This window comes from Scyliorhinus torazame, chromosome 7 (genome assembly GCF_047496885.1).
Source record: "Scyliorhinus torazame isolate Kashiwa2021f chromosome 7, sScyTor2.1, whole genome shotgun sequence".
NCBI lineage: Eukaryota > Metazoa > Chordata > Chondrichthyes > Carcharhiniformes > Scyliorhinidae > Scyliorhinus > Scyliorhinus torazame.
The window spans coordinates 76,157,638-76,183,473 of NC_092713.1; the positions used below are offsets into that span (position 1 = coordinate 76,157,638).

At 48.8% G+C, this 25,836-nt stretch overlaps 1 protein-coding gene across 2 annotated transcripts in view; it reads left to right on the forward strand.

Moving 5' to 3' along the window:
• The window catches only part of spata6 (spermatogenesis associated 6), a 164,481-nt gene that overhangs the window by 53,606 nt on the left and 85,039 nt on the right, over positions 1 to 25,836 (forward strand). For both annotated transcript variants that reach the window (XM_072510930.1, XM_072510932.1), the window contains exon 6: positions 8,886 to 8,966. In XM_072510930.1, coding sequence (XP_072367031.1) covers positions 8,886 to 8,966 — 81 coding nt within the window. The remainder of the gene's footprint in view (positions 1 to 8,885; positions 8,967 to 25,836) is intronic.

Genomic DNA, 25,836 nt, shown 5'->3' on the forward strand with positions numbered 1-25,836 from the left:
CCCACCGCAAGGTCCACAATGTCAGGTTCACGTTTGATACCTGTTGTGAATCCCACATGATTCCTGGCACAGAGTACCGGAGAATTACGAGGGCCTGGAGATTCTGGTGACTGGCCCGCAAAGTGGATGCAAATGGGTCATTAGGACCCATTAAAATCCCCCCGCTGGCGCACGCGCGGGAAGGATCTCCTATCCTACTGCCAGCCTGGGGGCCGGGGCATAGCGGTCAGTTTGTCCCCTGGTCGAACGTCGATTTCAGCCAGTCACCCAATTCTCTGCTCGATCGCGATCCTGGAGCCAAGGCACGGAAAATCCAGGCCATTATTTTAAAATGGTGAAACTTTCAGCAAAATGTTTATTTACAATAACAAAGTCTGTGGCCAGTTCATCACCTATCTCAGTCACTAAGATAATCGGCAGAATTCTCCGTTCTTGACACTAAGTGTTGATGCCGGGGCAGGATTCGTGGACTTCTACAACAGCAAAACTGGCGCCGCACCTGGACTGATTCACTGACTGTTAAGGGGCTAGCACCGGCGCCACGGGGAACACAATCGATGCCAGCTGCTGCTGTGCCTGGACGCAGTTTGCAGAGGTGGTCAGCGCGTGGGCAACAATGTCCGGACAGGCCAGCAGTGGAGGAAGAAATGCACAACCTCATCAGGGCAGCCAGGTTGAGTAGGCACCAACTGACATTTCACACTGTAATCCCCCCCCCCCCCCCAGGGGAAGGCTGCCCAAAACCGCAGGGAGCCGGAGAAGACTGGAGCAAGACCGTCGGGCCTGTGGCCCCTCACCGCAGCAGAAAGGGCTGGGCTGGAGGCCGGAATCAGTCAAGGAAGTGTGACCCCGCTGAGATACAGTTCAATCCATGCCTGGTCACCCCAGAAGACAGCTGCCGCAGGGGACCCAGATCGCAGGGTGGGAATCACAGCAGGCTGCCTCCACTCCTGATGTATCATCTGGGGATCCACCTAGGCATAGCATTAGGGCCCGTAAGCCAGAAAATTGGACACCTGTTAAGTTGACACGGTGCAGGGCACAGTTTAGCAATAGCGGCTAGGGCCCGAATCTGCATATATCTTTTCACTTTAAACACCTGCGCACAATGGTACAACCTGCCTCGGTGCTCTGTCAGAAGTCTGTGAGGGGTGGGTTGGTCTGGGCTGGCTGCAGAGGGAGCGCGGGGGAGGGGGTGGATAGGCAGATGATGGGGGTGGGCTTGGCTCAGGGACCGCAGTTCAGCCAGTGCTCACCGCTCTGGTGTCCAACCCCCATTTCTCTCCTCTACCTCCACCCCTGCTGTCTCCACCTCGCCACCCCAGGGAGGATTGATGGGACCTTGTGATGGAATGGCCAGCTCGCATGCAGGCATCACCCAGGTGGACGGTGTAAAGTGCCACCGTGGGCACGAGTCAGACCTAAGCACCAGAGCTCATCGCAGAGCGCGTTCTCAGCATCCTCCATCCGATAGACCATGCCTGCCATTTCTGCCAACCCAGGGCCCACACTCCATAGTGCGGCAGGTATGTATCATGAAAGGGGTTGCAGGCTGGTGGAGGTTGGATGTGGTGTCCGTGACCCCGGCCAATTTCCCCCTCCCCACCCTAGTCGGTGAACTTGGAGGCGAACAAAATGCCCTGTGAGCGTTGGCCCTGGCGCACACGTTGTGCGGCCTCCCATGCCCATGTCCTGCCCATCCTCGCCTTCCCCAGCATCCTCCTTGTTGGATGAGGCCTGGTGTTCATCGTCCTCCTCAAGCAAGTTGCCCCTCTGCTCCACTATGTTGTGGAGCGATGTGGGCAACCCTCCTAGTGCCATAATGGCAAACCCCTCCAGAGTGGTCAAGCCACCTGAACCGCATCTTCAGGATGCCGAAGCACTGCTTGATCATGCTCCTGGTCGCTGCATGAGCCTCGTTGTAGCAGGTCTCCGCGTCAGACTGTAGCCTCTGGGTATGTGTCATCAGCCACGTCCGCAGCGAATAACCCCTGTCGTCTAGGAGCCAATTCCCCACCTTGGGTGGGGGGGGGGGGGGCTCGAAGATTTGAGGAACTGTCAAGTGTGCCAGGATGAAAGCGTTGTGCGCACTGCCCAGGTATCAGGCACAGACGTGCATGATGCACATCTGATGGTCACACACCAGCTGCACGTTCAGTGAGTGGAACTCCTATCGGTTTGTGAAAAGCGGCCTGTCATCTGCAGATGCTCGTAGGACGACATGCATCCCGTCAATCACCCCCTGGACCAAGGGCATCTTGGCAATGGTGGCGAGCCCCGCTGCCTGGGCATCCTGGTGAGCTCGGTCTACATTGAAATGGATGTATTGGCTGAATGGACATATAGGGCTTCCGTGATGGCATGGATGCACCTGTGCACTGAGCTCTGAGATCGATGCCTGGAAGGAGTCCGTGGCGCAAAGATTCAGTGCGACTGTCACCTTGACAACCACCAGGATCGAGTGTTCACCCCCATTCCCCCGTGGTGCCTGGTGCATCATGATCCGGCAGATATGTCGCACTGTCCCCCTGCTCAGCCGGAGTCTTTGATGGCCTGCCCGGTCTGGCGAGTCCTCGAATGACTGGCGCTGCCGGTACATGCGAAGACTCATGTGGCGTCTCTTTTGCACCACATCCGAGGCCTATTGGGTGGTCGGCTCTCCGTCCTTAGTGGCTGCCCCCTGTTCGTCTGGGGCACACTTCCCTGTTGCAGCTTCCTCCTCGAGCAGCTCCAGCTCATACAACCACAGTGCAGCCCCCCAGGGCTGCATCATGAGGAGGAAGGCCATCATTGTTGATTGTGTTCCAAGATCCATTGTCTGTAGGGGCTGAAAGGCAGACATGTTTGAATGGTGTGTACCCCAATGCCCAACCAGGTCCAACGGGCTACACTGTGGCCCTGGTTGTCACTGTGGGTCTGCCCCTGCATGTCCCCATCTCATCCCCACACCCCTGGCCCCGTCGGTGCCCTGGCTCCCGTTCCTGCTGTCACGGGTACCATTGGCTGGCAAAGCCCTTGGAAGCGGTACGCTCCACCGCCTCTATCTGGCGCTCCCCCCTGTAGGGACTGCTATGGCCGTTGCCCTTGGGAGGGCAGTGTGATACCCCACAGGAGGGTGACGGCCGGTTAGGAGGGGTGCGGCAGTGGTGGGATGGAGGGTGGTGGACTGGGGTGTGGAGGGGGGTGGCACCAATACGGCCCTTGGCACTCTGCAGAACCAGAGGCCAAGATGGATGGTCAGTGGGGTGCACAGCAAGATGCCTTGCAAGCTGCGGCAGTGGTGGTCCGTGCCTGGACACCATCCCAGTCCCATGGGGGGTCACCCCGGCCCCTTGGCCCGTCCTTCCATCACCCCCACACCACCCCAACCAGCTTGGCCAGTGTTAAACCGGCAGCCCACGATCGTGCCTCTTCGGGTCCTACCTTCTCTCTCTCCCTCATCAGCCACGGCACCTGCTTCTCGATTTTTAAACGCACAGTGTACCTCGCTGACAGGAATTCCCCCCGGTAGAGACAGAGCATCGCCGAGGCTCCGAAGAATACTGGATCAGGCCCGCTAATGATCTGCAAATGCCCCCCCGTCTTGCAACACCTACTCCCCCCCCCCCCCCCCCCCTCCCCCCTCCCCCCACTCCCGGTGCCCTCAGTGATCCTCAACATGCCCAGCCCTCCTGGCTCTACAACTACGTCTAGGTGTTTCCCCAGGATGCACATCTGAGGTGAAGGCAGCCAGCTGCTTACCTCGTTCCGTGGCCTTCGATGCCCCTTGCATCTCTTCCAATTTGGTCTGCTACATTCGCTGCTCCCAATGTGGTCTCCTCTATATCGGAGAGACCAAACGCAGACTGGGTGATTGCTTTGCTGAGCATCTTCGGTCTGTGCGCATTCAGGACCCTGACCTTCCCGTTGGTTGTCATTTTAACACAAGACCCTGCTCCCATGCCCACATGTCTGTCAACAAAGAACAACAAAGAACAAAGAAATGTACAGCACAGGAACAGGCCCTTCGGCCCTCCAAGCCCGTGCCGACCATGCTGCCCAACTAAACTACAATCTTCTACACTTCCTGGGTCCGTATCCTTCTATTCCCATCCTATTCATGTATTTGTCAAGATGCCCCTTAAATGTCCCTATCGTCCCTGCTTCCACCACCTCCTCCGGTAGCGAGTTCCAGGCACCGACTACCCTCTGCGTAAAAAACTTGCCTCGTACATCTACTCTAAACCTTGCCCCTCTCACCTTAAACCTATGCCCCCTAGTAATTGACCCCTCTACCCTGGGGAAAAGCCTCTGACTATCCACTCTGACTATGCCCCTCATAATTTTGTATACCTCTACCAGGTCTCCCCTCAACCTCCTTCGTTCCAGTGAGAACAAACCGAGTTTATTCAACCGCTCCTCATAGCTAATGCTCTCCATACCAGGCAACATCCTGGTAAATCTCTTCTGCACCCTCTCTAAAGCCTCCACATCCTTCTGGTAATGTGGCGACCAGAATTGAACACTATACTCTACAAGTGTGGCCTAACTAAGGTTCTATACAGCTGCAACATGACTTGCCAATTCTTATACTCAATGCCCCGGCCAATGAAGGCAAGCATGCCGTATGCCTTCTTGACTACCTTCTCCACCTGTGTTGCCCCTTTCAATGACCTGTGGACCTGTACTCCTAGATCTCTTTGACTTTCAATACTCTTCAGGGTTCTACCATTCACTGTATATTCCCTACCTGCATTAGACCTTCCAAAATGCATTACCTCACATTTGTCCGGATTAAACTCCATCTGCCATCTCTCCGCCCAAGTCTCCAGACAATCTAAATCCTGCTGTATCCTCCGACAGTCCTCATCGCTATCCGCAATTCCACCAACCTTTGTGTCGTCTGCAAACTTACTAATCAGACCAGTTACATTTTCCTCCAAATCATTTATATATACTACAAAGAGCAAAGGTCCCAGCACTGATCCCTGTGGAACACCACTGGTCACAGCCCTCCAATTAGAAAAGCATCCCTCCATTGCTACTCTCTGCCTTCTATGGACTAGCCAGTTCTGTATCCACCTTGCCAGCTCACCCCTGATCCCGTGTGACTTCACCTTTTGTACTAGTCTACCATGAGGGACCTTGTCAAAGGCCTTACTGAAGTCCATATAGACAACATCCACTGCCCTACCTGCATTAATCATCTTAGTGACCGCCTCGAAAAACTCTATCAAGTCAGTGAGACACGACCTCCCCTTCACAAAACCGTGCTGCCTCTCACTAATACGTCCATTTGCTTCCAAATGGGAGTAGATCCTGTCTCGAAGAATTCTCTCCAGTAATTTCCCTACCACTGAAGTAAGGCTCACTGGCCTGTAGTTCCCGGGATTATCCTTGCTACCCTTCTTAAACAGAGGAACAACATTGGCTATTCTCCAGTCCTCCGGGACATCCCCTGAAGACAGCGAGGGTCCAAAGATTTCTGTCAAGGCCTCAGCAATTTCCTCTCCAGCCTCCTTCAGTATTCTGGGGTAGATCCCATCAGGCCCTGGGGACTTATCTACCTTAATATTTTTTAAGACACCCAACACCTCGTCTTTTTGGATCACAATGTGACCCAGGCTATCTACACCCCCTTCTCCAGACTCAACATCTACCAATTCCTTCTCTTTGGTGACTACTGATGCAAAGTATTCATTTAGTACCTCGCCCATTTCCTCTGGCTCCACACATAGATTCCCTTGCCTATCCTTCAGTGGGCCAACCCTTTCCCTGGCTACCCTCTTGCTTTTTATGTACGTGTAAAAAGCCTTGGGATTTTCCTTAACCCTATTTGCCAATGACTTTTCGTGACCCCTTCTAGCCCTCCTGACTCCTTGCTTAAGTTCCTTCCTACTTTCCTTACATTCCACGCAGGCTTCGTCTGTTCCCAGCCTTTTAGCCCTGACAAATGCCTCCTTTTTCTTTTTGACGAGGCCTACAATATCACTCGTCATCCAAGGTTCCCGAAAATTGCCGTATTTATCCTTCTTCCTCACAGGAACATGCCGGTCCTGTATTCCTTTCAACTGCCACTTGAAAGCCTCCCACATGTCAGATGTTGATTTGCCCTCAAACATCCGCCCCCAATCTATGTTCTTCAGTTCCCGCCTAATATTGTTATAATTAGCCTTCCCCCAATTTAGCACATTCATCCTCGGACCACTCTTATCCTTGTCCACCAGTACTTTAAAACTTACTGAATTGTGGTCACTGTTACCGAAATGCTCCCCTACTGAAACATCTACCACCTGGCCGGGCTCATTCCCCAATACCAGGTCCAGTACCGCCCCTTCCCTAGTTGGACTGTCTACATATTGTTTTAAGAAGCCCTCCTGGATGCTCCTTACAAACTCCACCCCGTCTAAGCCCCTGGCACTAAGTGAGTCCCAGTCAATATTGGGGAAGTTGAAGTCTCCCATCACCACAACCCTGTTGTTTTTACTCTTTTCCAAAATCTGTCTACCTATCTGCTCCTCTATCTCCCGCTGGCTGTTGGGAGGCCTGTAGTATACCCCCAACATTGTGACTGCACCCTTCTTATTCCTGATCTCTACCCATCTAGCCTCACTGCCCTCTGAGGTGTCCTCTCGCAGTACCGCTGTGATATTCTCCCGAACAAGTAGCGCAACTCCGCCTCCCCTTTTACATCCCCCTCTATCCCGCCTGAAACATCTAAATCCTGGAACGTTTAGCTGCCAATCCTGCCCTTCCCTCAACCAGGTCTCTGTAATGGCAACAACATTATAGTTCCAAGTACTAATCCAAGCTCTAAGTTCATCTGCCTTACCCGTAATACTCCTTGCATTAAAACATATGCACTTCAGGCCACCAGACCCGCTGTGTTCAGCAACTTCTCCCTGTCTGCTCTGCCTCAGAGCCACACTGTCCCTATTCCCTAGTTCTCCCTCAATGCTCTCACCTTCTGACCTATTGCTCCCGTGCCCACCCCCCTGCCATACTAGTTTAAACCCTCCCGTGTGACACTAGCAAACCTCGCGGCCAGATTATTTATGCCTCTCCAGTTTAGATGCAACCCGTCCTTCTTATACAGGTCACACCTGCCCCGGAAGAGCTCTCAGTGGTCCAGATAATGGAAACCCTCCCTCCTACACCAGCTGTTTAGCCACGTGTTTAGCTGCTCTATCTTCCTATTTCTAGCCTCACTGGCACGTGGCACAGGGAGTAATCCCGAGATTACAACCCTCGAGGTCCTGTCTTTTAACTTTCTGCCTAGCTCCCTGAACTCCTGCTGCAGGACCTCATGCCCCTTCCTGCCTATGTCGTTAGTACCAATATGTACAACGACCTCTGCCTGTTTGCCCTCCCCCTTCAGGATGCCCTCTACCCGTTCGGAGACATCCTGGACCCTGGCACCAGGGAGGCAACATACCATCCTGGAGTCTCTTTCACATCCACCGAAGCGCCTATCTGTGCCCCTGACTATAGAGTCCCCTATTACTATTACTCTTCTGCGCTTTGACCCTCCCTTCTGAACATCAGAGCCAGCCGTGGTGCCACTGCTCTGGCTGCTGCTGTTTTCCCCTGATAGGCTATCCCCCCCGACAGTATCCAAAGGGGTATATCTGTTCGAGAGGGGGACAACCACAGGGGATTCCTGCACTGACTGCCTGCCCTTTCTGGTGGTCACCCATTTCTCTGCCTGCACCTTGGGTGTGACCACATTTACATAACTGCGATCTATGACGCTTTCCGCCACCTGCATGCTCCTAAGTGCATCCAATTGCTGCTCCAACCGAACCATGCAGTCTGTGAGGAGCTCCAGTTGGGTGCACTTTCTGCAGATGAAGCCATCCGGGACGCTGGAAGCCTCCCGGACCTGCCACATCTCACAGTCAGAGCACAGCACCCCTCTAACTGACATTGCGTCAATTAATTAAAATTAAAATTAAAAAAAAAAAAAAAAATTTTAATATATTTTTTTTAATTTCAAAGTTACTGTTAACTATCTGTTTCCTAGCACTAGATTTCTAATAGAAAAGCGAAAGCTAAATATAGTACTCTCCGATCTCTGGCTTAGATATCCCTCTAAATTATAATTAAGTTATTATGTTTAATTAGTTACCAATGCTCAAATTTTTTTTAATTTAGTGTAGAATCCCAACCAGCCACTCAGGCCACAGCTTTTCTGTGATGTCACTTCAGTTTCTCCCCGACACACACAATTTGAAAAAGGTATAAAAGTAAAAATGAGTAAAAATCACTTACTTACCTTCTGAGTGTCTTAGATGTTCTCAGGTTCTCTCGCTGACAGAGACTGCTCCTCCACCTCCGAACCTTGACCTGCACAATGCTAATAATATAATAATAATATAATATGGCACTTACCTCACACCAATGGATCTTATTCTTAGGTTAGAGGAGGAGGAGGGTGGGTGGGAGACACTACACGTGTAGTGTCTCGGGTTTCCTCTCCACCAGAATTTATTGGTTGGGGCGGGGGGGGCCTTCCCAGAAGTCCGCGGGTCGAACTTCCGGTTCCCGCCTTATATAAAAAAAATAAAACAGAAAAGAAGAACAGACACGGGACCAGGTAAGGGTTTTTAAAGTCACTACTCACCTCCCACTCCTTGGCCTGCTGCAATGTTCCAGTGAAGCTCAACGCAAACTGGAGGAAATCTTTTTGATTTCTTTCAGTCTAATGCATATACTCAAGTCCTGGAATGGCAGTAGAAACCTTTACTGTATGATTTTCTATATTTGAAATGTGAATAAAAGTAGATCAGTGCAGTTACAGTCATTGGAAATGTTTTGATAATCCTATATTTTTGTTTTCCTGCATGACTATGTCTAATATGAGAGAGATAATGGTCTCTGATATCATCTGCTCTTTGCTCCTTCAGGGTATAGCTCCTAGACTGGAATTCTCAACAACTTCAATAATCAAAGAATGTCCACTAGACTTTGCACAAATAGAATATGAGGTGAGCATTGATTAATTGTATTGCAGGTAATAATAAGCTGTAGTTCAGTATCGCTACTGGTTTAATTTTTTTAATTGACTCAGATTTGTACGGTTTGTGCTGAGAATGGAATAATATTAGGAACATTCTTTACAGCATTTCTTACGAAATGTATATCCATTCTTGTCTGTAACAAAATAAGCTGATAGCATCTGTATTTTACTCTGAATTCCCTCAATGGTTTTTGCAAGATAGTTTTGGAATTGGGCTGAATTTTGCAGTAGAAATAATGGTGAGGTTAACAGCACTTACCAATAATTTCCTGTGACTGCACATGTGCAATTAATTGTAGAAACTAGGAGGTTGCTGTCTGAGATGCCCTGCTCCTCCAGAAGCTGTACAAGAAGAGGATCTTGTGGAGAAACTCATTAATAAATGTATAGAATTGCATGAAACTTCTGTATTTACTTGATAGATAGATGCACATTAAACTCCCCAGAAAACGTTAGGGCTTGTCCATTCCACCCAAAGTATCCTTTTAACCCAGTGTATTTCAAACTTTTATTCCCGGGACCCACTTTTACAAACCGGCGGACCTTCGGGACCCATGCTGGCCAACCTTCGCGAGACATGCCGGCTGACGTCAGCGACCCACGCTGGCCGGCCTTCGCGGCACACCATTAGTGCTTACCTTTAATGCGGCAGGTGGGCCTGCTTGGACGAGATCTCTTGCTTTGTTATTCAATGTTACATTTCTGCTAAGGACTTCAGCTGATGATTTAAGTTCTTGCTGCATGCTTTGGAAAAAAATCAAAAGATTTGTCCTCGAACTCGCCATGCTGAGTCTTCAAATGCCTTTGAAGATTTGAGGGTTTTAAACTTCATTTGTCAGTACTTCTCTGCATATAACACACATGGACTTTGCATCCTGATTTGCATTGACACAATGAGTGCCATACCTCAAGAAATAATCTTTATTCTGCTTTGTTCCCGATTTCCGTTTCTTCTTAATTGTTTGTTCACCAGAAGCCCTGGAGCTTGGGATACAGCTCACACCAGCACTGCCTTGTCCTACCGTGGGCTCTCCTGAGAAGCTCTCTCCAGCAGATTTAGTTGTGAGATCCTGTTCTGTTTGTATCTTTGTATCTCTGGCCCTCTCTACCTTATTACAAAATGACCCATCTTCAGTTCTTCACACAGTCCTGTTGCTGGCAGCTACACAATGGAGGAATCTCACCTCTACGATTTTGCAGCCAAAGCATTGATGTGCTGGGTATGACCTTCTCTCTGCCGGAAAGACTCATTGTTCATATTATAGGCCGGTCGCGGCCGGCATTCTTTTTTTTCACTTTGAAACTTTATTTCTAATACCTAATGTTTCCAAATTTATGACTTTTAACTGTTAAAAATTAAAATAACTTCAGTTGAACATGTGCATCATTGCATTTACACACAAACTTTGTTTTAAATATATTCCCATTTCTTTAGAAATTTCATCAATTATAGAAAAAAGTACAATTTTGTTTTTACTTTACAAACTATGACTTTAGAGGAGATGACGTAACTTGTCTAACACGCACAATTTCACACTATTTCTTACTGGTGCCACTGCATTGCACTATCCAAACATCCAAGTTACCTCCTGCTCCATTCTCCCCAAAAGCACTTACTTCCTGGTTTCCAGAGAGTGGACACAAAGTGGTGACTGTAGGTTTCTTCCGGTGTTCACATATTGACTGGCCTTGGTTAATCAGTATTCCGAAAAACCTGGCCTCACTTCCTCTCACTGTATCCACCCCACTGTATCCACCCCAGTCACAGACCACTTCCAGATCAGTACTTATCGCCGTGGGAGTGCAAATGGACGTTGTGCTGGCCGTTGAACGGATTGACCAAGTAGCCGCAGGTTGCATATTGCTGATCGGTGGCGGGGGACGAGCCGAGCAGTGCCCAAAGGACGAGCAATAGAGCGGAGCTCGAAGCACTGTTAGTATCGAGCACTGTTAGCATCGCGTCCACATGGACGCTCGTCAGCCATCCCCCCCCCCTCCCCACCGCTCTGCGCGCGGCACACAGCCCACACAGCCTCGCGCCGCCCGGCCCTCAAACACTGCAACCAATCGGGGGCTGCCCGCACCCGGCATTCTTAAAAGCCGGTCGCTGCAGTTGGGAACTTCTTCCCTCGATCAGGAATGCCACAACCGATCGCTCCACGACCCTCCCGACACCGACCCACCTGTGGGTCGCGACCCTGAGTTTGAAAAGCCTTTTTTTAACCTCTCTGGCATTGAAGCAGCTTTTATTAGCATGAAAACTTATTCCTTCAGATTTTAATTGTATGGCTATTATAAATAATATATTTTAACTTTATCTTCCTGCCTCCCTTATCGTTCTCTCTTAATCCAATACTTCTATTCCTCTCGTTATTTTGCTTTCTTTACCTAATTTGACAATGAAAGCAACATTCATTATGACACACCTTAGCAGAAAATACTGGACAATCTCAGCAGGTCTGACAGCATCGATGGAGAGACACTGGAGCTAACGTTTCGAATCTGGATGATTCTTTGTCAAAGCGGCCAGAATCCGTACTAATTTGCTTTTATTATAACACACATTGTCTGAACCAGATTCTGCACTGCTCATTAACAGTTCTTTAGTCTGATTGGTTAAGTTGCTTACCATTTTCACACAGCTTCCCGATGTCTGTCGAGGGTACTGCACTTTTTAAACTGTTGACTGACATGAATTTCTCGTGTAAAAACTCATGGAAAGTATGTATGCAATTGTGATTCACTGCTGATGCCAGAATCCAACACAGTCAGTTCTATGATCTCTGTAAAAGTTGACATCTTGGTTAAGAAACCTATGTTCCTTCCTGCCTAAAGGATTTTAGCGGCTGTTGGGGTCCAGTGAACCCTCTAAGCGGTGTGGGTGTGCATTGCACAGCGATCGGAAATGTGTTGCTCATGGAATTACGAGGCCATGCTCAAGCACTGTTCCCTTTAAGCTGCGAAAATTTGTGGCTGCGAATAAAGCTTAAAGAGACCGTGCACTATAGCTGCAAACAGAAATAAGAGGAAACGTAGCTGGGAGCTACTTATATTTTCTTGTTCGGGCAATTGTCTTGTAAATTGGTAGTTGGGTTTCTACCACACACTGCATGTGTGATCTCTAAGATCCAGCTGAGCTTAAAATTGTTGATGCACCATTTCTAACACCACATGCTGCTGTAAACCTCTATGACTCTATGACTATACTCACTGGGGAGTTCACCAGAAGGCTCCCTAAATGGTAGCATAAATAGTGCAGCACTCTCTGAGAACAGCAGCTTGTTCAGTAAGATTACTCTGAAAGTAATCAATGTAAAATACTAAGATGAGCCAAACTGTCTTGAGGATGACCAAGACCAGGGAAACAACAAAAGATCTGATGCTGAAAAGGGTAGTTGGGCCAGGACACTTATATTCTAGAATATCATGGGGTTTCTTATTACCCCAGACAGTCTTTAAGTAATTTTGAGGGGATCGAGGGGGGGAAGCAAATGAAAAGCCTGTGAGAAAATTTGAAAAAAATATGCAAACAGCAATAGGGGAAGGGAAGCACAGCTTCCCTAAACACCAGCATGGTACAGGTCTGGAGCTGAGATAAGGTCAAGCACTGGATTAACACAATTATCTCCCCGCATTGCTGCAATAATTTAAAAGGGAAGACAATTGGAAAATCATATTGATGTTAGAATAAAAGGTAAAATGAAGTTGAGCCATACGTCACCCAATGGCAGGTTAATTCGTAGCACAAGAAGCAAGCTTTATCAGTGATGAAGGATCGGTTGCAGTTTAGTCACTCAAAGGTTAAGAATATAATTTCCCTACAATATACTCCATCAGCCACCATATTGCTTAATCACTTATCTATATCCCTTTGCAGATGCCTTCTGACAATTTACTTTCCCACCGAGCTTTGTATCTTCAGATAACATAGATATATTACACTCAGTTCCTTAATTCAATTCATAAATTGACCAGCATCCTTCCATCCACGTGAGACGATGGAAATTCAGCAAATTCATTGGCAATGGGATAGTTTCATATGGTTCACTTTTGCTGTTGGCTGAAGATACCAGCTGGTGAGAAAAAGTTGTGTAACAAGTGCTGCGTATGAGCTGGTGTTGCTATGGGGTGCTGTTTGCCACATTCCACATGCTGTTAACCTGCTATCGCCAGTGATTGTCATGTATCATGGTTTGCCCACATCAGCCTAGTGGTAAGTTTTTAAAATTCTTTCACGGAATGTGAGCAGATTAGGCCAACTTTTTATTGCTCATCCCTAATTGCCCTTGTGAAGTTGGTGGTAAGCCACCTTCTTGAACAGCTGCAGTTCATGTGATGTAGGTACACACACAGTGCTGTTAGGGAGGGAGTTCCAGAAGTTTGACCTAGTGACAATGTCAGATGATGGGTGGTTTGAAAGGGATCAGAGGTCAGGGATGAGGGAGTCAGAGGTTGGGTCGGGAAAGTTATGGTGTTCCCTGCACCTGTTACCTTTGTCATCCGAGGTGATAGAGGTCATGGATTTGGAAGGTGCTGTCGATGGAGCCTTGGTGAGTTGCCATAATGCACCTTGTAGATGGTACACACAGTGTGTGTCGGTGGTGGATGGAGTGGATGTTAAAGGTGGTGGATGGAGTGACAATCAAGCGTGCTACCTTTTCCTGGATGGTGTAGAACTTTGAGTGTTTTTGGAGCTATACTCAATCTAAGCAAGAGGAGAATATTCCATCACACTCCTGACTTGTGCCTTGTAGATGGTGGACAGGCTTTGGGGAGTCAGGTGGTGGGTTACTTGCTGCAGAATTCCCATCCTCTGACCTCCTCTTGTTACCACAGTATTTATATGGCTAGTCTAATTCAGTTTCTGGTCAATGGTGATCCCCAGAATGTTGATAGTCAGGGATTCAACGATATTAATGCTATTGAATGTCAAGGGAAGATGGTTGGATTCTCTTTTGTTGGAGATGGTCATTGCTTGGTACTGTCTGGCACAAATGTTACTTGCCATTTTTCAGCCGAAGCCCGATTGTTGTCCAGATCTTTCTGCACATGTTGTATTGACTCAGTGAATAGATGTCCCCTTTTAACTTTTTAAAATGATCATTAATCACTTCAGACATTTGTTGGATCATTGTGCAGTATGTTGTAATTAACGGCACTCTAGGTGCTAACCTATTTTGCAACAATGTGTTGACTAGCTCTCTCAAAGTTAGACTTTTGTCTGTGGAAGCTTTTTATATATCCTCTCACTTAACGAGTAAAAAGTGTAGTACATGCCTGGTTGAATGTTTTAGCTTTGTGCCTATGTGATGAAACGCATTAGCTGTGCCTCACCAATCTATGGAAGGTGTGTTTAGGTGATGGTTTTTTGAGTGTGGAGGGTGTGACAGTTATCTGGAAAAAAATGTTTGTAACTCGGGAGTTCCTGAACTGGGTTCTGTGGGAATCCTGGGGGAATTCCGGGGTCAGTCGGCCGGAGCCTGAAAAGAACAAGAGCAGGTGAGGCCCGAGAAGAGCCAGAGGGGCCCAAGAAGAGTCGGAACCTGAACTGGGGGACCCAAGAGGAACCGGGGCCCAAGCTGGTGGTCGCAAGAGGAACCAAGGACATGGTGGGGGTGGGGGGGTGGCCATGTATATGAGTGGATGCTCCCAATAAAAATGACAAAAAGAAGATAAGACTTGAAAAAATCTGTTGAGCAAAGAACTTTTTTATTCTAATAACTGTAAACTTATAAGTCAGAAACATCCAAGTTTATTTTTGTATGTTTGTATTACTCAATAATAATAATCAGTTTTTGTGGTTTCATTCTTCAATATAATGAGGATGTTGCTCACGGGTTCCTTCAGTACCTTGGGAGTTCAAAAGGGTTCCAAGGCTGGACAATTTTGAGAAACCCTGGGCAGGACTCTCCGTTGGCCGAGACCAAAATCGGGAAACGCGATTGAGCAGAGAATCGGTTTTGACGCCGATACCGTGGCGGGTGCCGGTTTCATGTCAAATCGCAATTCTCCGGTGCCTCGACAGCAGCATCAATATGTTCCACTCCACGCGTACAGTAAACAGCGCTGCCATATCATTAGCGGACCTGACCCGGGATTCTCCGGAGCCTCTGCAATTCTCGGCCTCCATCGGGGCAAATTCCCGACGGTGAGGTCAATTGTGCTTTTACAAATCGTGAAACGGGCACCGTGGTTGATGAGGGAGAGCGAGGAGGTTGGACACGGAGTAGCGTTACCGTGGGCTGCCGGTCCCGACATGGGCTGGCTGGGGGGAGGGGAGGTGGTGATGGGAGGAAGGGCTATAGGACCGGGATGACCACCCATGGGACTGGGATGGCCAGGCATGGACCGCCATTGCCGCGGCTGCAAAGTAGCCATCTTGCTGTGCATCCCACTGACCACTCACCCTGGCCCCTTGTTCTGCAGAGTGACACAAGCTGTATGGGTACTCCCAACCCGCCCCCACAACACCATCCTCGCAGTCCACCCCTGTGCTATATCCTCCACAACATCGCACAGCAGAGGGGCGACTTGCTGCAGGAGGAGGATGAACTTCAGTCCTCGTCCGACGAGGAGAATGTGCTGGAGGGGGAGGATGGGCAGGTCATGGGGCTCAGGCAGGCACAGGAGGCCGCACAACGTGCGCGCCAGGGCTGACACACACAGGACGCTCTGATTGACCCCAGGTTCACTGAATGGTGGGCACTGGCCAAGGGCACAGACACTGCATCCCACCTCCACCCATTCCGTGATACATACCTGCTGCATTACGGGGTGCGGGCCCTGGATTGGCAGTAACAGCAGGTGTGGAACATGGGATGGAGGGTGATGACAACCCACTCTGTGATGAGCTCTGGTGCTCCGCATCATTTGACAACCTCTGATTCCTGCCTACGGTAGCACTTTCCACTGTCTACTTGGATAATCCTTGTATCCGAGCTGGCCATTCCATCACATGGTCCCATCGAATCCCTCAGGTGGGGAGGGTGGGGGTGGGAAACCGGAGCGGTGAGCGCTGGCTGAACTGAGCCAAGCCCACCCTCTATGTCCGCCAATTCTCTCCCCCCACGCCACCTCTGCGGCCAGACCAGACCAGACCACTCTTCTGACAGAGCACCGAGGCAGGTTATAACATTGTGAACAGGTGTTTAAAGTGACAGCATATATACAGATTTGTGCCCTATACCCTATCGCTAAACTGCCTTGCACCCATGCCAACTTAACTGGTGTCTAATTTTCTAGCCTCTCAGGCCCTAACGCTACGTTTAGGAGAATCCCCAGATGGTCCATCAGGAATGGAGGCGGCCTGCTGTGATTCCTGCCTTGTGACCTTGGCGGCCGTATTCTGCGCAGGTGTCCCAGGTGGCGTGATTACACCTTGTTCTGCCCGTTGCCCACCAGATGCGCTAGTGACAGGAGTGGGGGAGTCCGAGGTGCTGCACCGTTCCGGCACCTCCTCTGCAGGAGTCACTGACATGGGCCCCATCGCTACCTTCTCTCTCGGGGCTACTCCTTGGCACAGGGGTGCGAGCAGAGCTAACCCCGGAGGCTCCCCCGCCACCTGGCGCAGCCAATCCTGGAGGCCTGCTGCCATCTCGGCCAGGGTCTGCATGCTCGGGCCATGGAGCACGGAGTGACCACCTCCGTCTCGGACTACGCCACATCACGCTACGACTGTGCCATCACCTTCTGCGTCTGTGCCATATCAGCCAGTGACTGCGCCATCTCCATCTGGGACAGGGTCACCTCCCTCTGCATCTGTGCCACGCTGGCCAGAGGCTGTTAATACAGCCGTCGCTCCTGGCCATGGCCCGCTGTGAGTGGACCACGCTCAGGAGCGCCGCTGCAATGTTCAGGAGGCTTTGGCACATGGCTGCCTGTAAAAGGGCAGCCCTGTCCTGGACCTTGACCACAGCCTACACAGAATTCCCAGGCCTTGGACCAGCTGATCCATGGCCGAATCCCTCACCCCCCAAGGCCTCCATCGTGGACGCCACCCGTGTGGTGTTTGACTGGGTGGCATGCATGGCTGGCACTACCTCCTCCTCCTACACATGGTTAGACGCCCCCACCTGCAGGTTCTGGATGCTTGCCAACAACCCCTCATGGAGTCCCTGGCTCTGCGACTGCATCTCTACAATCGATGGGCCTATCCGTTCCAGAAGCGTGAAACCCAGCTGGTACCTGGGAGCGACGCCCTCCGACCGTCCGCCTCCTCGGGAGTTCCTACCTCCACATGATGTACCAGAACATTTGTGTGGTGAGCACCCGATAGTGTCCCAGGAGCCTATTCACTAAAGTCTCCAACCGAGGTGAGTGTCTTCGGGATAGAACATAGAACAGTAGAGCAGAATACAAACCCTTTGGCCCAGGATGTTGTGCAGACCATTTATCCTAATCTAAGATCAACCTAACCTACACCCCTTCAATTTACTGCTGTCCATGTGCCTGTCCAAGAGTCACTTAAATGTCCCTAATGACTCTGACTGTACCACCTCCGCAGGCAGTGCATTCTACGCACCCATCACTCTCTGGGTAAAGAATGTGGAACTGGATTCTCCGACCCTCCGCGCCAGAACTGCGGCCGGCACGGGAGAGAGAATAGCCATTCACGCCGGAAATCCGGCGCGATGGTGCTTCCGCGGACCCGCCAGTCGCGCGGTGCGGTCGACGGGGCCGCTGAAAAAGGTCCCGCGGCAATTCTCTAGTACCGCCTGGCGGGAGCTCGGACCCACGACTGCGATGGCGGTCCTGGTGGGGGGGGGGGGGGGCGGGTGGAATCTGACTCCGGGGGGCCTCAGCTGTGGCCAGGCCCATGATCGGGGAGCCATTGCGATCTGGGGGGGACCTACCATGCTCCACGCGGGCCTGCTGTGTGGGTCCGCCATGTCGGCGCCGCCCATGCTGAAGTGGGCCGCCACACGCATGCGCGGACCCACTTGCGACCACCGTGCGCATGCGCGGTCTGGACAGCAGGGTCCTGCCGGCAGCCAGAGCTGCGGGACGCACACCGGGGCCCTGCTAGCCCCCTAGAAAACGGAGAATCACCCCGGAACTTTTGAGGAAAAAGTCCGGAGTGATTCTCGCCCGTTATCCAGTGGGCGTGGGGACTTTGCCCCCAAAAGGGAGAATCCTGCCCCCTACCTCTGACATCTCCCCTATACCTTCCTCCAATCACCTTAAAATTATCTCCCCTCATGACAGCAATTTCCGCCCTGGGGAACAGTCTCTGGCTATCCACTCTATCCATGCCTCTTATCACCTTGTACACCTCTATCAACTCACCTCTCTTCCTTCTTCGTCTCCAGTGAGAAAAGCCCTAGCTCCCTCAACCTTTCTTCATAAGACATGCCCTCCAGTCCAGGCAGAATACTGGTAAATCTCCTCTGCACCCTCTCCAAAGCATCCACATCCTTCCTATAATGAGGCGACCACAACTGGACACAATATTTCAAGTGTGGTCTAACCAGGGTTTTATAAAGTTGCAGCAAAACCTCGCAGCTCTTAAACGCAGCTCTTAAACTCAATCCCCCTGTTACTGAAAGCCAACACACCATACGCCTTCTTAACAACCCTATCAACCTGGCGAGCAACTTTGTGGGATCTATGTACGTGGACCCCAAGATCCTCTGTTCCTCCACACTTCCAAGAATCCTGTATTCAGCATTCAAATTCGACCTTCCAAAATAAATCACTTCATATTTATCTAGGTTGAACTCCATCTGCCACGTCTCAGCCCAGCTCTGCATCCTGTCAATGTCCTCCAGTAATCTGCAACAGCCCTCAACACTATCTACAACTCCACCAACATTTATGCCATTGGCAAAACTTACTAACCCACCCTTCCACTTCCTCATCCAAGTCATTTATAAAAGCCACAAAGAGCAGAGGTCCCAGAACAGAGCCCTGCGGGACACCACTGGTCACCGACCTCCAGGCGGAATACTTTCCATCCACTACCATTCGCTGTCTTCTTTTGACCATCCAATTCTGTATCCAGACAGCCAAATTTCCCTGTATCCCATGCCCCCTAACCTTCTGAATGAGCCTACCATGGGGAACATTATCAAATGCCTTCCTGAAAACCATATACACCACATCCACGACCCGGCCTTCATCAATGTGTCTTGTCACATCCTCAAAGAATTCAATGAGACTTGTGAGGCATGACCTGCCCCTCACAAAGCTATGCTGACTATCGTTAATCAAACTATGTTTTTCTAAATAATCATAAATCCTCATAAATCCTAACTCTCAAGATCCTTTCCAGTATTTTGCTCACCATAGACATAAGACTGACTGGTCTGTAATTCCCAGGGATTTCCCTATTCACTTTCTTGAACAGGGGAACAACATTCACCTCCCTCCAATCATCCGGTACTACTCCAATGGAGAGTGCGGACGCAAAGATCATCGGCGCAGCAATGTCCTCCCTCCCGTCCAGTAGCAACCTTGGGTATATCCCGTCTGGCCCAGGGGACTTATCTATCCTGATGTTTTCACAATTTCCAGCACATCCTCCTTATTATCAACCTATTCGATCCTATTAACCTGGTTCACTCTGTTCTTACAAGCAACAAGGTCACTCTCTCTCGTGAATACTGAAGCAAAATATTCATTTAGGGCCTCCCCAATGCCCTCAGACTCTAGCCATAAGTTCCCTCCATTATCCCTGATCGGCCCTACTCTCACTCTGATCATCCTTCTATTTCTCACATAAGTATAGAACGCCTTGGGGTTTTCCCTAATCCTTTCTGCCAGGGCTTTTTCATGCCCCCTTCTTGCTCTCTCAAAGTCCATTTTTGCGTTCCTTCCTGGCTACTCTGTACCCCTCTAGAGCCGTGCCAGATCCTTGCTTCCTCAATCTTAAATAAGCTTCCTTCTTCCTCTTGACTAGAAGCTCCACTTCTCTTGTCATCCAAGGCTTCTTCACCTTACCATTCCTTCCTCGTCTCAGTGGGACAAAACTATCCAGCACTCACAGCAAGTGCTCCTTTAACAACCCCCACATTACTGTTGTGCATTTCCCTGAGATCATCTGTTCCCAATTTATGCTCCTCAGCTCCTGTCTAATAGCAGTATAATTTCCTCACCCCCAATAGAAAGGTGAAGTTGGCAGAACAAACCGAAAGAAAGAAACTCCAAAATATTCAACACAAATATAGAAGGTGATGTTATTATGTGACTGCATGATCTAATAAACGAGTTCGGAGAAATGAAAACCAAAATAAGCTCAAGAAAATCTCAAGAATAGCCCTTGGAAAAACAATATTTTGACTCCTGGTGTTGAGAACAGATGCCTCATAAACCAGCATCTTGGTCCTAAAGGTAACCTTATTGTTTCTGCATGCATATTTTGTGAGTCAGCACAAGCTGCTTTCTTTATGCGTGTTGAGTTCTGCATCATGCGTCTGATTTTCTGTCATCAAGGAACCATTTCAAACCGACTGTTTTATGTGATCGAGATTAAAGATTTCTGTCCTATAACGTATGGTAAACAACTTTAGGTTACAGGCTTGGAGCATTTGTAGCTAAGTTTCCACGTGGACACCCATCACGACATAATCTGCATAGAGGAGTTCTCTGATCAAGACATTCTGTATTTTTGTCTTTGCTTTCAATCACAACAAATTGTCGAGCTAGTGAGCCTATCAGCAGCAAACGTGGGAGAGAAACAGTCTGTGATTAGAAGAGCAGTGAACACTGGCAGCTGCAAATATAGATATTTTGGGGTGCCAGGGGCCACGCTTTCCCTCCATTCATTCCCCGGTTTCCCCCCACTTCCCCCAGCTCTTGCCGCTTTCCTCTGCTCTTGTCGCTTTCCTCTTGCTCTCTCCCTGCTACCCCGGTTCTCGCCAATTTCCCCTGGCTCCCACCACATTCCCGCCATATTGCCCCACTCTCTCCCTGCTTCCTCCCAGCTCTGTCCGCTTTTCTCAGGTTCTTGCTGCTTTCCTCACTCTCCCCCCACTTAGCTCCAACTACTTTCCATTATGTTTGGACTACACCTGTGTACAGGAGCCGCTAGGTCTCAGGTAATGCTCCAGGTCTCTCTTCCTTTCTCATCGCACCCCTTACTGTGCCTATTTAATGATTGAGGGTGTATGGTGAGTGGGTGTGTGAGGGTGCGAGTGAGAGGGTTACACACAGACAATGTCCTTGAAACACACAATAGATGGATTTTCCACAAAGATTTTGTTACTAATAATCTTTATTAGTGTCACAAATAGGCTTACATTAACACTGCAACCGTTACTGTGAAAATTCCCTCGTCGCCTCACTTTGGCACCTGTTCGGGTACACTGAGCGAGAATTCAAAATGTCCAATCCACCTAACAAGCACGTCTTTCAGGACTTGTGGGAGGAAGCTGGAGCACCTGGAGGAAACCTACGCAGACACGGGGACAATGTGCAGACTCAACGCAGACAGTGACCCAAGCCAGAAATCGAACCAGGGTCCCTGGCATTGTGAATGAACAGTGCTACAGCATGGTCCAATTTATCTTAGCAAATCTGGGTGTAGAACACCAACCAAATGGATTACTAACATCATTTTTACTATGAACATACAATCCAGACACCTGACTGATCTACTGATTACTAGTAACACCCATCTAAATACAGAACTGACCATTGCTATAATGCTAATTGTGTGTGTGTGTGAGAGAAGTGAGTGTGTGTGTGAGAGAAGTGAGTGTGTGTGTGAGAGAAGTGAGTGTGTGTGTGAGAGAAGTGAGTGTGTGTGAGAGAAGTGAGTGTGTGTGAGAGAAGTGAGTGTGTGTGTGAGAGAAGTGAGTGTGTGTGTGAGAGAAGTGAGTGTGTGTGTGAGAGAAGTGAGTGTGTGTGTGAGAGAAGTGAGTGTGTGTGTGAGAGAAGTGAATGTGTGTGTGAGAGAAGTGAGTGTGTGTGTGAGAGAAGTGAGTGTGTGTGTGTGAGAAGTGAGTGAATGTGTGTGTGAGGAGTGTGTGAGGAGTGTGTGTGTTTATGAGGAGCGTGTGTGAGAGGAGCGTGTGTGAGAGGAGTATGTGTGAGAGGAGTGGGTGTGAGAGGAGTGGGTGTGAGGAGTGTGTGTGTGAGAGGAGTATGTGTGTGAGAGGAGTGTGGGTGTGAGAGGAGTGTGCGTGAAATTAGTCAGTGTGTGCGTATGACGGGTGAATGTGTGTGTTCGCGTGAGAGGGGTGAGTGTGGGTACGTGCAGGTGAGGGGTGAGTATGTGTGTGCATGAAAGGGGTGAGTGTGTGTCTGACTCACTCCCAGTCTGTGTCTGACTCACTCCCAGTCTCGAGGTTCTCATTTATTCTCGCCCCCACGCACTGTGGGAGGGTGAGTGAGTAAGCACTCGAGACTGGGAGTGAACTGGACACACACATTCTTGCCCTTTCACTTCCTAATGGCCATCTTTAATTATTACTCATTAAAAAAAATTATCAATTTATTGTTTTGACATTTTGTTTGATCAGCAAGTTTTGTCTTTTCATATCATCTTTTTAATTTAATTCATGGTGAAGCTTGTGCTGAACATTATCGGTCCGAAATTTGTTCATCAGCCCCTTGAGTGAGAAAATAATTGAAATGTCGTCCCCCTATGCAAAATGATTGGACAAGCCTGTATCTCTGGGAAGATTTCCTCAGCCACAGGAAGCACATGATTCAGGAAAATACACATGAGTTTTTCCTGCAATGGACAAGAGGACAATTTTTTGGCAGTTTTCGCATGAGAATTTATCTTCCTTTTTGAACATCATAGAATCTACAGTGCAGAAGGAGGCCATTCGGCCCATCGAGTCTGCACCGGCCCCTCGAAAGAGCACCCCACCCAGGCCTACACCTCCACCCCAACCCCGTAACGCATTAATCCTACCTAACCTTTTTTGGACACCAAGAGCAATTTAGCATGGTCAATCCACCTAACCTGCACATCTTTGGACTGTGGATTGGATTGGATTTGTTTATTGTCACGTGTACCGAGGTACAGTGAAAAGTATTTTTCTGCGAGCAGCTCAACAGATCATTAAGTACATGAGAAGAAAAGGGAATAAAAGAAAATACATAATAGGTCAACACAACATATACAATGTAACTACATAAGCACTGGCATCGGATGAAGCATACAGGGTGTAGTGTTAATGAGGTCAGTCCATAAGAGGGTCATTTAGGAGTCTGGTGACAGTGGGGAAGAAGCTGTTTTTGAGTCTGTTCGTGCGTGTTCTCAGACTTCTGTATCTCCTGCCCGATGGAAGAAGTTGGAAGAGTGAGTAAGCCGGGTGGGAGGGATCTTTGATTATGCTTCCCACTTTCCCCAGGCAATGGGAGGTGTAGATGGACTCAATGGATGGGAGGCAGGTTCATGTGATGGACTGGGTGGTGTTCACGACTCTGAAGTTTCTTGCGGTCCTGGGCCGAGCAGTTGCCTTACCAGGCTGTGACACAGCCAGATAGGATGCTTTCTATGGTGCATCTGTAAAGGTTGGTAAGGGTTAATGTGGACATGCCGAATTTCCTTAGTTTCTTCAGGAAGTATAGGTGCTGTTGTGCTTTCTTGATGGTAGCGTCGACGTGGATGGACCAGGACAGATTTTTGGAGATGTGCACCCCTAGGAAGGGGGAAAGGAAAGTGGAGGAAACCGGAGCACCCGGAGGAAACCCATGCAGACACGGGGAGAAAGTGCAGACTCCGCACAGACATTGGCCCAAGCCGGGAATCGTACCTAGGACCCTGGAGCTGTGAAACAACTGTGCTAACCACTGTGCTACAGTGCCACCCTTAACAATTAGTAACAATTGTTGCATTCCTGAAGTGTGAGGGGTGTGCAGGGGTGGGGGGGGGGGGGGGGGGGAGATGTCGTTGGTGGAGGGTAAGAGTAATTTTTCCTTCCAAATCCATATGTACAGATGAAATCTTGATGTGAGCAAAAGCTGAACAGCTTTGAAGACCTCGGCTGGAGTACCATTGGGGCCACAGGCTTTGTTGTTTTTCATCTATTTGATTGCTTGTTGAAGTTCGCTCATCGATGGTGGTTCGCCCATTGATTCTACCACATGGTACTGCGTCTGGAGAGTATCAAGTGCTGCTGTGGATGAGGAGTAGCTGAAATGTTATTTCCAATGTTGATGGATGGCATTGCAATCCTTAAGAATAGAGACATTTGACCTTGGTCTAGTGATGACTTTGACCCTGTTGGCTTCAAAAACGTTTTGTATGTCGTGACAGTCAGCATACTATTAGATCTTCTGGGCGTTCTCATCTCCCAACTTGTCCTTTATATTCCACATTTGACTTTGGCTGACAGCCTTGAGTTGTTGGAACGCTGCCTTATTGACTTGTGACCTTGGGTTGTTCTGTTGGGCAATGAAGGCTACTCATTTTTGTCCCAAGAGGTCACATAGTTCTGCATGGCTTGCATCAAACCAGTCCTGGTGACAACAATGGTTTGGACACAGGTTCAGTACAACTGACTTTATTTGATCCCACTATTCTGAAATTGAGTTGGAAGTGTGATGACTTCATCAAGGTCAGAAAAGAGTATTTCCTTAACATCTTCAGCAAATTGTAAGGGTCCTTCCTGTTTGTTCCCAGTTTAATCCCTTATTTCGCTTTTTTTATTTTTGCCGTTACATTTTGATCCATGGATGATTAGTGGATATCTCACTTTAATGCAAGAAGCCTGTATCTTTAATTCAAGCAGGAAGAATCCGGAAGGCTGTGCTGATTTAAACAGAAGCTGCAGCCTGGCCGGCATCAATAACAGGGATAGGTTGGGACTCGATTTGATTGATCTGACTGGTGGCCAATGAATTGGCCTAAAGGGCTGCGCTCTGCCCAGTAACATGCGATGATTGGATCAGATTGTAAAGGGCCATTTTTCAGAGGCCCAAGGTTTGAGTTTGGTTTCAGTTTTGGTTCTGGCAGCACAGTGAAGGGATCTGGCTAACTCTCCAAAAAGATCTGGCTGACTCCAGAAAGGTCCAGCCATCTCTCTCCAGAAAGCTTTTGGGGGCTGAGTTCCTGAGACGACAGAGGCCCGAAGACAAACCACAAACTGAAAGCAAAGTTTGATGTGAAGAAGGGGCTCCTCCAGGAAAAGCTGTGAGTAATACATTTCTAAACTACAGAGTACCTGAATGAATGAATCTACAAAGAAGATCACTACAGGCTGCAAACCAAAGGCTTTAATCTGAAAGCTTTCTGTGAAGAAAATATGCTAAAGAACCATCATTTGAAATAAAGACTCTTTTGCCCTTCACTTATGATTTTTACTCCTTTCCACCCTTCTGTGTTTGTCAGTCTTGTGTGTGTGTATGTATGCATAAGAGGGTGGAGGGCAAGTTAAAGTGTGTATTAGGTATTAACTTATCGTTAACCATTTGTATTTACTGGATATTTCATGATAGTTTCTGTTTTAGATAAAAGTGATCGTATTTAAATTTACAAACCTGGTGATTGTGATTATTAGGTAGCCAAAGGCCAAAGACGTTGAGTACTTGTTAATTCACTTGTGTTGTGACTCCAGGGCACATGGGGCTGGAATTGACTGGGCACTAGCCCAGGGTGTCATAACAAAATAGTCATTTGGTAGTACAGAACTTGAATATTGCTGGAAAAAGAGGCATACCGAAGCATTTCATCTTATGATCATTACGACACAAGACTACCAGTATAAGGGGGAAACAACAATTTGTATTGTATGAGAAGAAAATGCTGATTGGTTGACAAGTGCACTCTGATTGGCAGAGGCGTTGCGACAGAGAATGCACCAAGTACTTCAGATTACCATGGAAGGGCAAGGTAGCTCAAAAGTTTGAGCAACAGGTGAAGTTAGCTGTTTCATACTGCTACT